The sequence below is a fragment of the Haemaphysalis longicornis genome, unplaced genomic scaffold (assembly GCF_048455015.1).
Source record: "Haemaphysalis longicornis isolate Haplotype H1 unplaced genomic scaffold, Haemaphysalis longicornis Haplotype H1 scaffold_7, whole genome shotgun sequence".
In the NCBI taxonomy this organism is placed as follows: Eukaryota; Metazoa; Arthropoda; class Arachnida; order Ixodida; family Ixodidae; genus Haemaphysalis; species Haemaphysalis longicornis.
The window spans coordinates 178,622,135-178,639,568 of NW_027526422.1; the positions used below are offsets into that span (position 1 = coordinate 178,622,135).

At 49.9% G+C, this 17,434-nt stretch overlaps 1 protein-coding gene across 3 annotated transcripts in view; it reads right to left on the reverse strand.

Annotated features, from left to right (window-relative positions):
- The window catches only part of LOC144147288 (uncharacterized), a 181,524-nt gene that overhangs the window by 21,524 nt on the left and 142,566 nt on the right, over positions 1 to 17,434 (reverse strand). For 2 of the 3 annotated variants that reach the window (XR_013317882.1, XM_077679385.1), the window contains exon 5: positions 3,311 to 3,487. The exons of the other annotated variant lie outside the window; for it this stretch is intronic. Coding sequence is in view for 1 of the 2 variants with exons in the window: in XM_077679385.1 (XP_077535511.1) it covers positions 3,311 to 3,487 (177 nt within the window). In the remaining variant the exon portion in view is untranslated. The remainder of the gene's footprint in view (positions 1 to 3,310; positions 3,488 to 17,434) is intronic. 3 annotated transcript variants of the gene reach the window in all.

The window sequence follows — 17,434 nt, forward strand, 5'->3', positions numbered from 1 at the left end:
CACCTCGCCACGGTTGGACACAGCTTATGCATGGGAGCTCGGGGTCCGCGGTGTCGCTGCTCACCGTCACCATGAATACTCAAGGTGCCCCGTGCGGAGTAAAGAACCAATTCGCACATAGGCTTGTAAATTATAAACAACTTGAAAGGGATAGAAGGATGATGGGAGGAATGTTCAAGAATAAGAAATGACTATTTTGTTATCATGGAACAAACTGAACATTAAGAGATCGTGGAAATTTGGAGTGAGTGTACTTAGGCTGGGCATGCAATTGGGAGAACTTACAGCTGGTATTCGATCATAGTCAGAGAGTGCTGACAGATAGGGATACGAGGGGAGCATGGTGGGGAACAGGATAGTTAAATAATATCAAACATTCATCGGCTCTTTCCCTCGGTGAAGAGGCTGATCAGCGGAGCGGTTCATAGTTCAAAAATGAAGTAGTTTTGTATTCGTGAAACAATATATATAACACTGAAGCATCTGGACAAAAACACATTCCCTTTTGGCTATGACGGTCCTTGGCGGCGTTCTGCCAGAGGTGCAAATATTCCCACTTATGCTCGCACCGCCGTTGTGAACGAGCACAGACAGTTTTTGTCGGCTCCAACACTCTACAGGTAGTCTCACAGAAGAATACACGATTGGCCTTAAAACCTTCCAACCACCGGCGCATCCATTATCACTTTTTCTCCCGCTGCCGTTCTGGGCAAAGCCGCACCTATTGTGCGCGAAGGATACGCGTTGTTCCCACGAAATTACTGAAGTAGTGCTGATAAGGTTGCTAGGTGACACATGTTGCATTTTATTGTTTCGCACATAGCAAAGTAACCGAGATGAAGCAGGGGACACAACACAGGGACGCTCTGAAGGAAAGAACAAAACGAAATAGGAAAATTCATCGGCCGCCATGTGCTTTCTATCATACCGGTCACCATCATCATCACCAGCCTATCTACGCCCACAGCAGGGCAAATGCCTCTCCCATCATTCTCCAACTACCCCGGTCTTTCGATAACTGCGACCAATTTATCTCTGCGAACTTCTTGGTCTCATCTGCCCATCTAACTTTCTGCCGCCCCCTGCTACGCTTGCCTTCTCTAAGGATCCACTCTGTTACCCTTAAAGGGACCCTGCAACACTTACCATCGACTACTCGGAATGTATTTTGCGGTAAAGTCTATTGTCTGAGCAATCTCCTCCCGCAAGAATTATGAAAATCCGTTCACTATCACCGAAACTACGCCCAATGAAAAATCGCGCATAATTGTTCCCTCTCAACTGAACCGCGGACAACGCGACGAAAGCTGCGCGCTCTCTCCCGGAGAGGGAGGCGGCCTGCGGCGGTCTGTTCGGCGGCCTTCGATATGTCATAGGCCGGGGAGTTTCGTCCTTTTCCCCACAACGTGGACGGGTCTATTTCCGGTCTGATGCCACAAAAAAGCAGGCATGGTGGCCTGCTCGCAAGCAAGCACCCAGGCTGGTAGGGCGTTTTTGGAGCCATAAACGTTCGTTGTCGAGTGGGCTCGTTGAAAGTGGAATATTTAGTTAGTCACTAAAACTCCGCGCGCACTCAAAACAAAAGAAACACCAAAAGCATGCTGACAGGTTCAGACATAGAAGATGTTCATACACAGTGCCAACGACGGCTGATCGTCACAGGAAATGCCAGAATTTAGCCGCGAAGTTGACCAGCCACAGCCAATAGGACAGCCAGGACAGCCATGGCCCGATTGACGTCGCAGAGGCCATGCCAGGGGTGCATAATGAGTAGAATTAAAGAGAGAGCGGTTGGTTTTTCCGCGTCTTTCACGGCGACTTCCGCGCTTACCGCTTCACGTGCACGTGTAATATATGGCTCGGGTGTTCTCGGAGGTCTAATCTAAACGTCGCGCAGGTTTACTTGTACTGCACGAAGGGTGTTGCAGGGTCCCTTTATTGACCAACGGTTATCTTGGATTCGCATTACATGCCCTGCCCACGTCAATTTCTTCTTCCTAATTTCTACTAATATGTTCTTAACACGCGTTTGTTTCCTGACCCACTGCGCTCTCTTCTTGTCCCTTAATGTTGCACCTATCATCTTCCATTCCATTGCGCGCTGAGTAGTCCTCAATTTAAGTTGAACCCTGTTAGCGAGCCTACAAGTTTCTGCTCCGTAGGTGAGTACCCGTAAGATGCAGCTCTCAGTTGAGTTAAGTTCTGGTTCCGGTTCAGTTTATAGTAAAATATAGTTAGTCATTCCTTCTCAGGGTGTTGCACCCGTTTCTTCATCATCGTGTGGTGCTAAAAAGCCCCGGAATGGAGAAGTCGGGCCACTTAAGCAAACGATCAGGGGCCAAGCAGAGTGAAAGTGGAAACGGAGTGCACAAGGTGAACAATCCTGCGGTGTAGCAAGCACAGCAGAAGCTCAACGAAAAGAGAACGCCCCGTCATAAGCAGAGCACACTGCTTATCAGTGAAGCCAAAGGTGTTTTGGATACTGCCCATTCGGTGACTGCACTCATAGAGCAGCTGAATTTCAACAATGAGGAGTTGAGCAAGCTCACTACAGAGCTTGCGTGATCAATACCAGAAGATGTGTTCGCTGCGAAATTTGCCGCGGCGATGAAAGGTGAGGACGGCGCGAAAGGCCCGCTCGTAAATTTCACTTTAACGTATTTAACGTTATTTATTGTTACTTAAAATATTTAACGTTTTCCTAATTATCTAGCCTAACTGCTTACTGTTGTGGTAAAATTGCAGAAAATGTACAAGGTAAGCGGCGTTATGAATGCGCCAAACCTGTATTAGGTTTTTGTAGTTGCTTTAAACTATGAAAAACTTTTCGAAACTTCACTGATGATTCGAACTGAAAATCTTAACGGACTCTCCTAAAAGATTCGCCAACCGGTTCAAGCCTGCGAACCGGTTCGCGAATCGGTTCGGGTTGTGATTTATACGAACGGGAACTGAACCTGAAAATAACAAATTCGCCCGAAGCCCAGCCGTAACTGCATCGGTATTATTTCTGTTCGACAAACTGATTTTTTAATTTACCGACTTCGTCGTGCACGGGCATTTCATCTACAAATATTTCTCGGTCCTCTTCATCTCGCGCTCTGTTTAATTTTGAGGCCATGAACCAACCAATTCAGCAAAGCCTTTTTTAAGGATTGGTTCTAATACGATGTAATAGGCAATTAAAAAATTCTCATGTGCCGCGTGCTCCTTTATGTGTCTCACCATGATGACAGTTCGGGCGCGAAAAAAACGGTGTGTTCTTGGAATGTATGCATGCTTTTTTTATTTAAACCATGCTAAAACTCACCATTGTTGCTGGATTTGGCTCAAGGGTTTCAGTTATATTAGTGTAGATAAAATGATGCTCTAACACCTCTATGCCGGTCCACACAGTGGCGTGATGCTCAACGTAACGCCACAAGTGGTTCAGGTCCGTTTTAGCGAAGCCCAAAGTCATCGGCATCATCATGTTATTTATTGTGGCCTAGAAAAGAAAGAGAAAATTAGTTCTGTTTTCAAGACCCGGAAGCATTTCACATTTTCGGCTCAAGGTTCACGAGAGGCTGAGCCAAGGTGTTCCACCTATAGATTCTCTTTAATGGCAAGGTAAGAAATTCCCGCGGGCTCGCCACTCTACCGGCATTGCCTAAACCGAGGTAAAGCCGATCTTGGGACATCCAGCAGCTCGCTTCTCAATCCAGGCAATGGACCAGCGAAGGAAATGCACTGACGAATGAAGAATGACCACTCCGTAGGGGTAGAAGCTTGAATAATTCAAAATTAAGCTCTAGCCATGAGAAATGTGGGAAAGGCGATGACCCGGCACTGCTGCTTCTTGTCGCTGAATTTTAGGCAGACTGCGAGGTGCACTCACCCTTCCGCTGCTATGATGACCAGCGCACGAGGCTGGAGGCATAGCGCCAGGCCACAACTTGTTAAAGCGAAGCCTTCTAGAGCACACTGATGGCTCTTGATGACATGCCCGAAGCCCAGCCGTAACTGCATCGGGAAGCTACTCGAACTTTTAAATAACTTGAATGGAAACAAATGAATCGCAAATGTCCACCTGCTTAATTTCCACCAGAGAAAGCTTCACGTTAATACGATATTCCTCGATAGTAGAAAGGGTCTTTGAGTTTCTAAAATACTTAAGCCTAAAATACACACTACACAAAAGCCAACTTTACGAAGTGAGGTTCACGAGATGATGATGATGGTAGGCTGTGGTGCAACAGGGAGACCAAGAAAACAACGCACCTCCGGTCGGAATGCAACCCAAGTCCCTTACGTTTTCAAGACGACGTCTGTGCGATTGCACTATTTTTCTTAGTTTCTGATTGATCCATTACGACACGTTTAAGCAGTTTGTATCTGGGTATTAGGTGTAAGTATTTACACTTACTCTCAGCTACTCGATCTTTTAAATAACTCGAATGGAAACAAATGAATAGCAAATGTCCACCTGCTTAATTTCCACCATCGAAAGCTTCACGCTAATACGATCTTCCTTCCTCGATAGTAGAAAGAGCCTTTGAGTTTCTAAAATACTTAAGGTTTGAGATTCCCCCTTCTGACATTAGAGGCCGTGAAGTCATTCAAATGAATTCTTTATTTTCAACGAAGCAGCCTTGCGGGCTGCTTGCACGTCAGTTTCTTTTGTTGAGTCTTTGTCGTCTCCAACGGCGCTGCTGATCCGTTCTCTCGTGCTCAGAGCCAAGGCGTCTGCTTCTGGGGAACGCTTGGCAGCAAAATCGGCGGGAGTTCATTGGCACCAATGAACGATCCGCAATGGGATGAAACGTGAGACTTGTGCGGAGTGGATGCACGCCGATTCTGAGATTGAAGTCATGCTGATAACATTACGTTGTTGCCAAGTGGAGAGTAATGCGATAAAATCGCAATTAAATGGGAATGCCGAGATACAGCAACTGGCTCGAAGGGGGGCTGTCCCCTAGAGACCCCCCAAGGATCCACTATTACGCCGGAATAACCTAAGAGTAAACAGAACCGTCAATCCTGTATGGTGTTTGACCTGTCTAGCTCTGGTATTTTTACCGCGAGCTCTTCTTCTGCTTGAGCAAAATGCATAGTTATGGACTTTTCGAAACGCATTTGACAATGTTAGCCAGGCGCTGATACTTGATGAACTAGCCCAAGCCTATCCTAGCAGCCGAGCCAAAACCTGGATTCGCAATTTCTTGCAAGGCCGCCCCATACGACTGCAGGGGTCACACCCAAGATGGGATCCACTTATTTACTACCTGGATAGAGGAGTCCCTCAAGGCTCAATCTTTGGACCTCTATTGTTCAACTTGGCAATGTCCCAGATAGCACGTCGGTTCGACACTGAAACCGCGACCCGCTTCACCATTTATGACGTCGATAATACTGTATGGACAGAGGCAGCTGACGTTCCTACTCTGGAAGATCAAATAATGGAACTTCAAGCGGCTGCCCACAGTCTAGAGTCCTCATTGTCTGAGTTGGGGTTTACGCTCGCTCCAGAGAAGACCGAGCTCTTGGCAGTGTACGGCTGCAAACCACCTCCGTCGATACCCACCATTCCAGTGACAATTTCGAACCAGAGGATAATCGCCTGAACAGACCCCATAATCAAATCGAGGGTTGGACGGAAACCCATCTGGTCAGGAAAACACATGACAATAAAAACTGGCACTGACCAAGAATATTTAAAATCCAAAAAAGACGTTTCGGCTCCCGTACGGGAGCCTTGATCACAATGAAAAGTGGGGGCGAAAGTGATCCGTTTAGGTTTTCTTCAAGATGTGAAGTAGGCATCGTGCGTACGCGTGTGGGAAGTTGCCGCCATTGAGATTAAGGTACGCTCCGTGGTCTGGGTTGTCAGGGATTCAAGATAAAGCCGTGAGGTGCAATTCTTCTCTTTTCCAATTATTTTTGCATTGGCCCAATCTATTTCGTTGTGAGTTGCTTCTGCGTGTTCAGCGAGAGCGTAGAAGGACAAGCTCACAGAGAAAAAGTTCCCAGGCGTTCTCTGCAGCATTCCCTGCGCAGACTGCGACCGACGCTATGTTGGCGAGACAAGAAATTTTCCGCAAAGGCTCAGGCAGCACATCTACGACGTAAGAAAAAAGACCGTGTCTTTTAACCCTCTCTCTGAACACGCAGAAGCAACTCACCATAAAATAGATTGGGGAAATGCAAAAATAATCGGAAAAAAGAAGAATTGCACCTCACGGCTTTATCTAGAATCCCTGACAATCGAGACCATGGAGCGCACATTTAATCGCCGCAATGATGGCAACTTCCCACACGTGTACGGCCGTTTCCTACGTCCCATCTTGAAGCAAACATAACCGGATCACTTTCGCCCCCACTTGCCATTGTGAACAAGGCACCCGTATGGGAGCCTAAACATCTTTTTGAACCTTAAACATACTTGGTTAGTGCCAGTTCTTATTGTCACAGACCCCATAATCTTGCTAGGACTGCCCATTGTAACGAAAAACAGCGCTAACACGTGGCTACAGCGCCTGAAGAAAAGTGGAAAGGCATTCTTCAATACATTCGGCGTCTCTCATATGGAGTAGCAACTCAAGCCGCCACACAGGCGTTGGCCAGGGCCGTGAGACTGAGAACTCTTACTTACAGGGCACTGGCTTACGACCTCAATAAAACTCACACGAAGATCATACACCTACTACATGGGGCCACTCTTCGCGTGATCTGCGGACTGCCGCGGCACACCACCATCCACAGTTTGGAGAAATCGGTCCCCCTTCCCCCTGTCTCAGCAATCATCGAAGAGGCCAAAGCATAGGCCTATTTCAAGCGGCCGCTGACCCACCAAGGGCTGTCATGATTGCATGGGACGGACGGAAAATTCCCACAACATGCACTTTTGCAGTGCCCATCGCACCTTGGACCCGACCGGACTGCGTCACAGCGCCTCACTCGCACCCCATCGGACTCAGAAACCCTCAGTGGTAGACAACGTATTCTGCAGGTGCAATCGGTGCAGCAGGACGGCGCAGTCGATATATACACTGATTCCAGCGTGACCCCTCAATGTGTTGGTCTTGCATGGACGTGCCCCGAACTTCCTGCTCTGTCGGGATATTGCACCATGATGTACCCCACCTTAACAAGTTTTGAAGCAAAACTGCTCGCTTTGAACGCCGCTGTATCATTCCTCCTGTATGACACTACTACGGCTCCCCAACCTTCGCTTTGAATCATCACGGACTCTTACGAGGCCATACAGGCACTTAGCTCCCATACCACCACTAACCCCAATGCCCATGAATATTTTTTACCAAGAGCAAATTCTTCAACGCTACCACATCACTGTCCGCTTTGACTGGGTGCCTGGCCACGAGCCGAACTTGACTGGTAACGAGGTGGTTCATGCGGCCGCACAGGAGTGTACAAAAACTCAAACTCCGCTGGTCTCTGTCGAGGAACCGTCTCGTTCGCCTACACCATCTCCGTCGTTGCGGATTCATCGCTACAAAATGGATAGACGCGCACGACTAAAAAACCTTACTCCTACATGCTACCTAGCTAAACTTCTGCCCTTACCACTTAGTGGCGAGATCTTCATCAACACGTTTATAGCAAACACTGCCTTCACACCGGAAACACTTCGTAAATGGTACACGCCTCAGCTTTCTCCCTGATTTCCTCATTGTTAGTCAAGCCTCCCAGCCGACCTCGGCCGCTTGGTGTGGACATATCCAGCCTTCAATCACCACCGTATCTTCACCGCCCCGAACCCTCAACCAGACCCAACTCTACTGGACACGTCTTTACTAGTACAAATAGCGACGTATTCTCTTAAGAGTGGCCCAGCACGACTGGTGTAAGAGCGCCGTCAGTGACTGTCGCGCTTTTAATATTTAGCAATGGACACAAGACTCGGGCCTACGACTGCCTCAACTATTGGACTTCATCGAGACATCAATGTGGACAAGTGTCTAAGTGATTGGTGTTAATTTCCCTCCTTTCTTCCCTTACCCCGCTCGGACGTTTGATTTTCCTGTCTTAATAAATGTTGCTCAATCAATCAACCTGTAATATTGCCAGTTCATCCGGGCAGGCTCACACTGGACACCTCTACAGGAGTCATGCAGAGGCATGAACATCGTCCTATAGCAATGATGGGTAAACACAAACACGCGTTTGCAACGTTGCCAGGTGCGCTAAATCTTAGACATTCTGAAAAACGCCACTCATTTACGTGCGTTGTGCGGTACCAAGCAGCAGTCGGGTAAGCCATAAGATGTGTGTTTCGCGGTGTCCCGCCCATTTCAGATTATCCCCCCTTTTTCCGGCGTGCAATGCATCTCAGACATGGAGGCGTCCAAGGCGCGTCGCTGGGGAAAGATCACATTCAATGTTTTGGTTGAAATTTACAGAGTGCTCTTCTGGCGCAATCGAATCCGCCTCGTATCATATGAGACCAATGATCCGTTCCAGCCAAGAGAAGTGTTTTTTAAAACCCTCTGATCATGTGCGTGCTCAGTTGTCCCATTACGCCATCACCAACGTGAAGGGGTACCTAATCGTTTCATTAGAACGATGTTCATGAAAAATTGTACTTTTTTGAAGACTCCAAAGATGGCTTTGTCCACCACTTGGGTTCAAACGTTTCAGGTTCACCAGGCGCTACACCGCGTACTACACGGAGGATGGCGTGGGTGGCCGCTGGGCTTGCTGAACGAAAATTCGTCCACTCTACGCAAAATACTTTCCTTGTAGATTCTCTTCACGGAATTGAGAGTGGGAAACGCTTTCCTCCACGTCAACTGGAAAGGGTGCCACCGAGATGTCCGCTCTTAAGCCGAACGTGCAGACGCCGCGCCGCATCGCTTTGGCGGTGTGCGGGGTGCCCCGAAATCCTTCTCAGCTACAGAGAGGATGCAGAAAAACCAATCAAACAAAATCATGGAAATCTCGAAGATCCAAGCCATTCCTACTGGAAACCCAACACAGGAAGACGACAAGGACTATAAAGTAACAGTTGGGGAAGCGACAAGAAACAACCCACATAACGCCATTAAAACAGTCCCACCTTCGCCCCTACATTTCTTCTCCACTGAGCACTGGGAGAGAGCACTGTCGAGGTCGAACGCGTGCGACCAACTTTGGCGGCGGAAGAGAACGCAAGAAGCCGGGCGGCCTCAAGAGCTCTTGAAAGACGCACTGTTCGCAAAGGTTAACTGCTCCGTTTTCTACTGAAGCGCTCACAAAGTCAACCTGGGTCAAATATAATCCTGGACAAGGCAGAATTTTTTTCAACTGCCAAGTTTCTGAAAAAGCTATAGCCTTCCTTTGCAGCCTTACGGCTGCGTTTAGGTGGATGTCAAACCTTCCTTAGCAAAGTCAACCTGTACACTCCTGCATCCCATAAAAATGAATGCGTCGAGGACCTCCAACGGGAAACCAACAGAACATCTTCCCAGGATTCCATTGCTCTAGCAGATTTTAATTCCTTCGCAGACTGCAGCAACCGATGCTCCGATGCTTGTCCAAAAGAATACGTCATCAGCCCTTTGCGGAAACAGAGAAAACCTTGTAAGTATACATATATATATATATATATATATATATATATATATATATATATATATATATATTGTGAGCACAAGGAGAATCTACAGTCTTGGGACAATCTATTGTGCTGGGACAATCGCCGTGCTCCGATAGGATGCCCTATCGTCATCGCTTCATCTTCATCATCTCGGCTTCTGGCATCATCATCACCGCTTCCTGACGGGGTCTTCCTCGGTTATCGGCTGATTCGGCTCTTGGAATAAACCGCTCTCCTTCACGAGTCCTCGACTCTCTCAAGTGGTGGAGGGTGCCTTCGATCCTGCCGTCTACCTCTCCCAATCGCACAGCTGGAGCTTCGATCAGGTCGGCGCTTACCAACTAGCCCCATGGATCGCGAGAGCAGCAATGGGGGCAGCAACGCTGCAGTTCCCGTCCAGCCCACCTTTGCTATCACCACCCCCCAACGCGAACCGCCCTTTTTCGCTGGCCTTCGGGGCGAAGACGTTGAGGAATGGCTGGACCAGTTTGAGCGAGTGAGCGCGTTCAACCGATGGGACGACGCATTCAAACTGAAGAATGTTGGCTGGTCCCTGAATGAAGTGGCGAAGACATGGTTCCTTAACCAGGACAGTTTCTCTAATTGGTCGAACTTCAAGGACGAAATACGTAAGATCTTCGGAACGACCTCTGCTTGCTCGGATGCAGCCAAAAAGAAACTTGATGCCCGTGTGCAAGGGCCGGAGGAGACTTACGCTTCATACATTGAAGATGTCCTCGCGCTATGCCGCCGGTTCAACAAGGACATGCCTGAAACGGAGAAGGTACGGCACATCCTGAAAGGGATCGCTCATTTTGCCTTTAATGCTATGGCGATTCAGAACCCCACTACCATTGCTGACGTGCGAACGATCTGCCAGCGGCTCGACCATCTTCAGTCCATCCGCATTCAACACGACACTTTGCCTGCCTGCCCCTCTGGCTATGCCGAACTCCGTACTCTGATTCGCGACATCATCCGTGAAGAGTTGCATCATCGTGACACACCCTGCGCTCAGAACACCCACGGTCGCGCGCCTTGGCTGCGTGACATGATCAGAGAGGAGCTGGTGTCCATGACAACTCTTCCGCAGCCATGTCATAGTGCTCCTCTTCACATGCCAACTTACTCCGAGGCCGTATCCCGATCACCTGTTCCCATGGAGCATATCGTGTCCCCACCCTCGCACGGCCACTTGACCGCCCTTTCTGCACCTCCGGCCGCACCGCCTTTCCATTCAACTTGGCGAGCACCGCGCCCTATTAGCGACCGGCCCATCTGCTACTACTGTGGCATCAGAGGGCACATTTCTCGCTTTTGCCGTCGACGACAGATGGACGAGCGGCGCGGCTACGCCCCATACGAGCGAGATAACCGCTTCAACTACGCCCCTCGCCAGCGTGTGTACTCGCCTCCTCCGCCTCGCGCTACGCCCCCAGTTGATTCAGATGACCGGCCCCGGAGTCCACGTTCTCCCAGACACCGTTCGCCTTCGCCTTTCCGCCGGTCTTCGTCCCCTCTCCGACCCGCATCACAAGTTTTTGACAGACACCCGGAAAACTGAAAGCAGCAGTTTTCTGGGGGGAAACTGCATCACAGGAAAAATCTCAAAGTCCCCCTGAGTCACCATCGAACACATTAACGGTTTTCATTGAAGGCGTTTGGGTTGAAGCTTTAGTGGACACTGGGGCTAGCATTTCGGTTATTCACGCAGATTTGTGCTCTCGGATACGCAAGGTGACAACGCCGTATGATGGTCCTGCTCTGCGTGGTGCCAACGGTGGTAGGATTCGACCATCTGGACTATGCACTGCGCGTGTTTTTATTGATGGTATTCGCCACCACATACAGTTCGCGGTATTGTCCCCATGTGCACATCAAGTCATCTTGGGCTGGGATTTCCTGTCATCAGCATCGGCAATCATCACCTGTAATCAACCCACCATTCACATCACTGACCCTTGCCTTGCCAGTTTGTCGGAAAGTGGAACGGACCGCCTGGTCGCAACAACTGATTGTGTGCTCTTTCCAGGCAAAGAAACCGTTTTTTCCGTGTCGTCCGACAGAGTCATCGATGGCGACGTGTTGATTGCACCAGCTGGCAATTTCATTCTCAAAGGAGTGGTCGTACCTACCTGTCTCGTCCGTTTTTCATGTGGGTCGGCTTTTGTTGCCGCGGTGAATACATCTGCTGAAGCAATTTTAGTGCCGCAAGGTGCCACCATCGCTTCGGTTTTCGGCGATGAAGAAGCCTGTGTTCTTCCGCTGTCAACCATTTCGACAGATGACCACGTTTCCACATCGCCCGCTCCAGTTTCGGCTTTTAACACCGCCATAAGTTCGGACCTTCCGCCAGAGGACAGGCAAGCATTGCTGCTTCTGCTGACCAAACACCAGAGTTCTTTTGACGCGTACTCTTCTGTCCTAGGGAAGACATCAGCAGCGGTACATCGTATCGACACAGACGGATCCTGTATCGTTCGTCGCCGTCCATACCGTGTGTCTATGTCTGAGCGGAAAATAATACAGGAGAACGTCGATGACATGCTCAAGAGAAATATTGTTCGCCCTTCATCAAGTCCCTGGTCTTCTCCTGTTGTTTTGGTACAGAAAAAGGACGGTTCTGTACGATTTTGCGTAGACTACAGGGCACTGAACAAAATAACACGCAAGGACGTCTATCCAATGCCTCGCATTGATGATGCCCTGGACACTTTACAAGGTGCTGAATACTTCTCGAGCCTGGACCTCCGCTCTGGGTACTGGCAGGTTCCCATGCACGAGGCAGACAAAGAAAAAACAGCTTTCGCCACACCCGATGGTCTTTACGAATTTAACGTGATGCCATTCGGCCTGTGCAATGCTCCAGCCACATTCGAGAGAATGATTGATACTGTCCTTCGTGGCCTTAAATGGAGAACCTGCCTGTGTTACCTCGACGATATCGTCGTTTTTTCCTCGACTTTTGACGACCATCTCAAGCGCTTGGATGAAGTCCTAACCTGTCTTGCCAACGCCGGACTTCAACTAAACACCAAAAAATGCCGATTCGCGAGCAAGTCCATCAAGGTGCTCGGGCATGTTGTGAGCAAAGACGGAATTCGCCCTGACCCGGACAAAATTAATGCTGTAGACAATTTTCCCCGCCCTACCCGCCAAAAAGACCTCCGCAGCTTCCTTGGTTTAGCTTCCTATTTCCGGCGTTTCATTCGTAACTTTGCTGCCCTTGCTTCACCCCTCCATAAACTTCTTGCATCCGCTGCCCCATTTGTGTGGTCTGAAGATTGCGAAGCCGCCTTTCAAAAGCTCAAGCATGCTCTAACATCTGCGCCAGTGCTGCATCACTTTGACGAAACGGCAGCCACTGTACTGCACACAGACGCCAGTGGACATGGTCTTGGTGCGGTGTTGTTACAACGCAACGCCTCCTCTGTGGAGAACGTTGTGGCGTACGCAAGTCGCACATTGACACCTGCCGAACGCAACTACTCAATCACTGAGCAGGAATGCCTTGCAGTTGTCTGGGCCGTACAGAAATTTCGTCCGTACTTGTACGGACGGCATTTCACTGTGGTCACTGACCATCATGCTCTCTGTTGGCTTTCATCGCTCAAAAACCTAAACGGACGGCTTGGTCGCTGGATTTTAAAGTTACAGGAATACGACTTTACTGTGACATACAAGTCTGGCAAGAAGCACATGGATGCGGACGCCCTTTCCCGCTGCCCTGTGTCTCCAGAAGATGATTCGCCATCGAATGCGGCCCAAGTCCTCTTCCCAATGGCACCCTTGGACGAAATCAATTCCGACAGCATCGAAGATCTACCGTCCCTTCAACGTGCAGACCGGTACTGCAGAAACCTAATTGATCAACTTACCGGTTCGACGAAGCCACTTACCAACCGCTTGCGCCGCCAGCTGCAAAAATTTCGACTTTTCGACGATGTTCTATACCATTACAATTACGACCCTACCGGTGACAAGTGGGTTGCCGTCGTCCCGCGATCTCTACAGCAGCATATTCTGAGGGTTTTTCATGACGACGCTACTGCCGGACATTTAGGTTTCCACAAGACCTACCACCGCGTCAAAAGCCGTTTCTTTTGGCCTGGCCTTTCCACCAGTGTCGCCAAATACGTCGCCTCCTGCGCGCCCTGCCAGCACCGTAAACGGCCAACGTCACCTCCGGTTGGAATGCTACAACCGCTACCTTGTCCGTCAGCACCGTTCGAAGTCGTCGGCATAGACCTGTATGGTCCTTTGCCCATTTCCACAGCTGGCCATCGTTGGGTTGTGACCGCCGTTGATCATCTAACCCGATATGCCGAAACCGCCCCTCTTCGGACTGGCTGCGCTGTAGAAGTCGCCGAGTTCTTTTTGCGCTCCATATTTTTGCGCCACGGACCTCCCCGAGTTCTCCTGAGCGACCGCGGAAAAACATTTCTGTCGGCTACTCTTGCGGAAGTTCTTCGTGCCGCCGACACCGTTCACAAAACTACGTCCAGTTATCATCCTCAAACGAATGGTTTGACTGAACGTTTTCATCGAACCCTATCCGACATGCTCTCTCTGTACATCCGACCGGATCACAGCAATTGGGACACAATACTTCCGTTCGTAACATACGCATATAATTCCGCAGTTCAGCGCACCACAGGTTTTTCGCCCTATTTTCTTGTCTATGGCCGCCCACCTCCCTCCGTTCTGGATTCAACTTTCTTGTCGGCACCTGTTGACTGCACGGCCAGTGTTCCTGAACAATTCGCTTCACGTGTCGCTTACTGCCGCCGTCTCGCCCGCATGAACACAGAAGCCAGCCAAAACGCCCGCAAGTCTCGGTACGATGAATCTCATCGCGACGTCACGTTTCACCCAGGGGACGCGGTCTTGTTATGGACTCCTGTGCGTCACCCTGGCCTTTCAGAAAAGTGGCTTTCTCGGTATATTGGACCCTATACAGTGCTCGAGAAAACGTCTCCTGTAAATTATCGCGTGGCTCCAAACAGTGCCGTTACCGATCGTCGCTGCCGTGGAACAGAAATCGTCCACGTTTCGCGGCTCAAGCCTTATGTCCAGCGGCCCGACACAACCTCGACAGCGGCCAGGTGACCGCTTTCGAAGAGGGGGGAGATAAGTGTGAGCACAAGGAGAATCTACAGTCTTGGGACAATCTATTGTGCTGGGACAATCGCCGTGCTCCGATAGGATGCCCTATCGTCATCGCTTCATCTTCATCATCTCGGCTTCTGGCATCATCATCACCGCTTCCTGACGGGGTCTTCCTCGGTTATCGGCTGATTCGGCTCTTGGAATAAACCGCTCTCCTTCACGAGTCCTCGACTCTCTCAATATATATATATTGTGAGCGTGAAATTGGCAAAGAAGAGGGTTTGCAACGGCAACGGGAAGCGGCCAATATCCCTTTTATGCTTCGTTGTCGTTTAGACATTGTGCGCGTTCATGATCACCTCATTTCATCTTCCTTCTCGTTGGTTGATCATCATATCCGCTGCTGGAACGGTTGCTGTCCTCTTGTGTCCGTGCTCGGCGCTCGCAAATAAAGCAGACCTCAAGCGTTCCCGTCGACTCTCTCAAGTGGTGGCTATTACTCCCCTCGGCTGAAGCGGCCATCCTGGCCGTTACTGTGAGATAGAGGAATCGCGGGGAATGAACGGCTTCATCCGGGAAACATGTACAATCTCAGTTCCCCGGCACCGACGGTCAGTGACACCGGAAATAGGCGTGACGGGGTAATTCACTGGTGAGGTTTGCTCCAGGATCCTGTAAGGACCGATGAATCGGGGCAAGAGCTTCTCGCACAATCCAGGAACACGGAGGGGAGTGGCAAGCAGAACTTCTTCACCAGGTTGAAAAGTGACCGAACGGTGCTTCTCGTCGTGGCGAGACTTGCGGCTTTCTTGACAGGCCACAGTGTTCAAACGGGCAAGACTGCGGCAGTGAGCCAGTCTAGAAACAAACTGGTCGGGAAGGTTCGCTGTTGGCGCGATAGGTGCGGAGAGAAAACACGCGTGAGTACAGAGGAAGGTGAACGGCCATAGACGAGGAAAAATGGCGAGAATCCAGTGGTTTGTTGCACAGCGGTATTGTCGGCATAGGTTACAAACGGTAAAATAGTGTCCCAATTGGTGTGGTCAGGGCCAATGTAGAAGGAAAGCATGTCCGAAAGAGTCCGATGGAAGCGCTCCGTCAGGCCGTTTGTTTGCGGGTGGTAGCTCGATGTAGTTTTATGAGCGGTGTCAGCGGCTCGAAGCACTTCAGAAAGTAGCGAAGAAAGGAACGTTCGTCCACGGTCACTGAGGAGAACTCGAGGGGGACCGTGACGCAGGAAAATGGCCCGCAAAAAGAAGTCAGCAATTTCTGAAGCGCAGCCCGAGGAAATAGCAGCAGTTTCGGCATAACGGGTTAAGTGATCCACTGCTGTGACAACCCACCGATGGCCGGCTGCAGTTACAGGAAGAGGTCCGTACAGGTCAATCCCGACAATATCGAAGGGAGCTGAAGGGCACGGAAGGGGTTGGAGCGTCCCCACTGGGGCAGAAGTGGGTCGTTTGCGGCGTTGGCATGGTTCACACGACGCAACATACTTGGCGACGCTCGTTGAAAGGCCGGGCCAAAAACAACGGCTTTTGATGCGGTCGTATATCTTCTGGAAGGCAAGGTGACCAGCCGTAGCATCGTCATGAAAACTTCCCAAAATGTGTGACCCAAGACAACGCGGAACGACGGGGACCCACTTGTCGCCGGTAGGCTGGTAATTGTAGTAGTAAAGGCCACCACCATTCAAGAGTCTAAATTTTTTCAGTTGGCGGCGTGAGCGACTGTTTGGTGGTCGAGCGGAACCGTCCAAAAGATCAATCAGGTTGCGACAGTACGTATCCGAACGCTGAAGAGAGACGAGATCAGATGGGAGTTCCGGGCTGACATGTTCCGCGACGGCAATAGGGATAGCTGCCACTTGCTGAGCAGACGCTAAGCAACTGTCCTCCGTGGACGACAGGGGACAACGTGAAAGAGCGTCGGCATCAGCGTGTTTCTTGCCGGTCTTGTATGTCACGGTAAAGTTGTACTCCTGTAGGCGAAGTATCCAGCGGCCGAGGCGTCCGGTTAAGTTTTTGATGGACGACAACCAGCAGAGTGCATGGTGGTCGGTTACAACCGTGAAATGACGTCCGTATAAGTAGGGCCGGAACTTTTGAATAGACCAAACGACAGCGAGGCACTCCTGCTCGGTAATGGTATAGTTTTTTTCGGCTTGCGTCAACGTGCGGCTGGCATACGCAACTACTTTTTCCATAGAAGAAGCAGTGCATTGCAAGAGCACAGCCCCGATACCATGGCCACTGGCATGTGTATGGAGTATTGTTGGGGCGTTTTCATCAAAATGGCTGAGTACAGGCGAAGAAGTGAGGGCCTGTTTGAGTGTTGTAAACGCTGTCTCACAATCTTCCGACCAGTAAAATGAAGAATTTGCAGCGAGGAGTTTGTGCAGAGGTGAAGCAATTGTAGAAAAGTTGCGAATGAAACGACGGAAGTACGATGCCAATCTTAGGAAACTGCGCAGCTCTTTCTGGCGGAGAGGTCGGGGAAAATTAATGACGGCCGTAATTTTGTCGGGATCAGGACGAATTCCATCTTTGCTAACAACATGACCCAACACTTTGATAGATTTACTTGCGAAGTGACATTTTTTTGCGTTGAGTTGCAGGCCGGCATTACTGAGGCAAGTTAAAACTTGATCAAGGCGCTGGAGGTGCTCTTTAAACGTGGACGAAAAGATAACAATGTCGTCGAGGTAGCACAGGCACGTTTTCCATTTCAATCCACGAAGAACATTGTCTA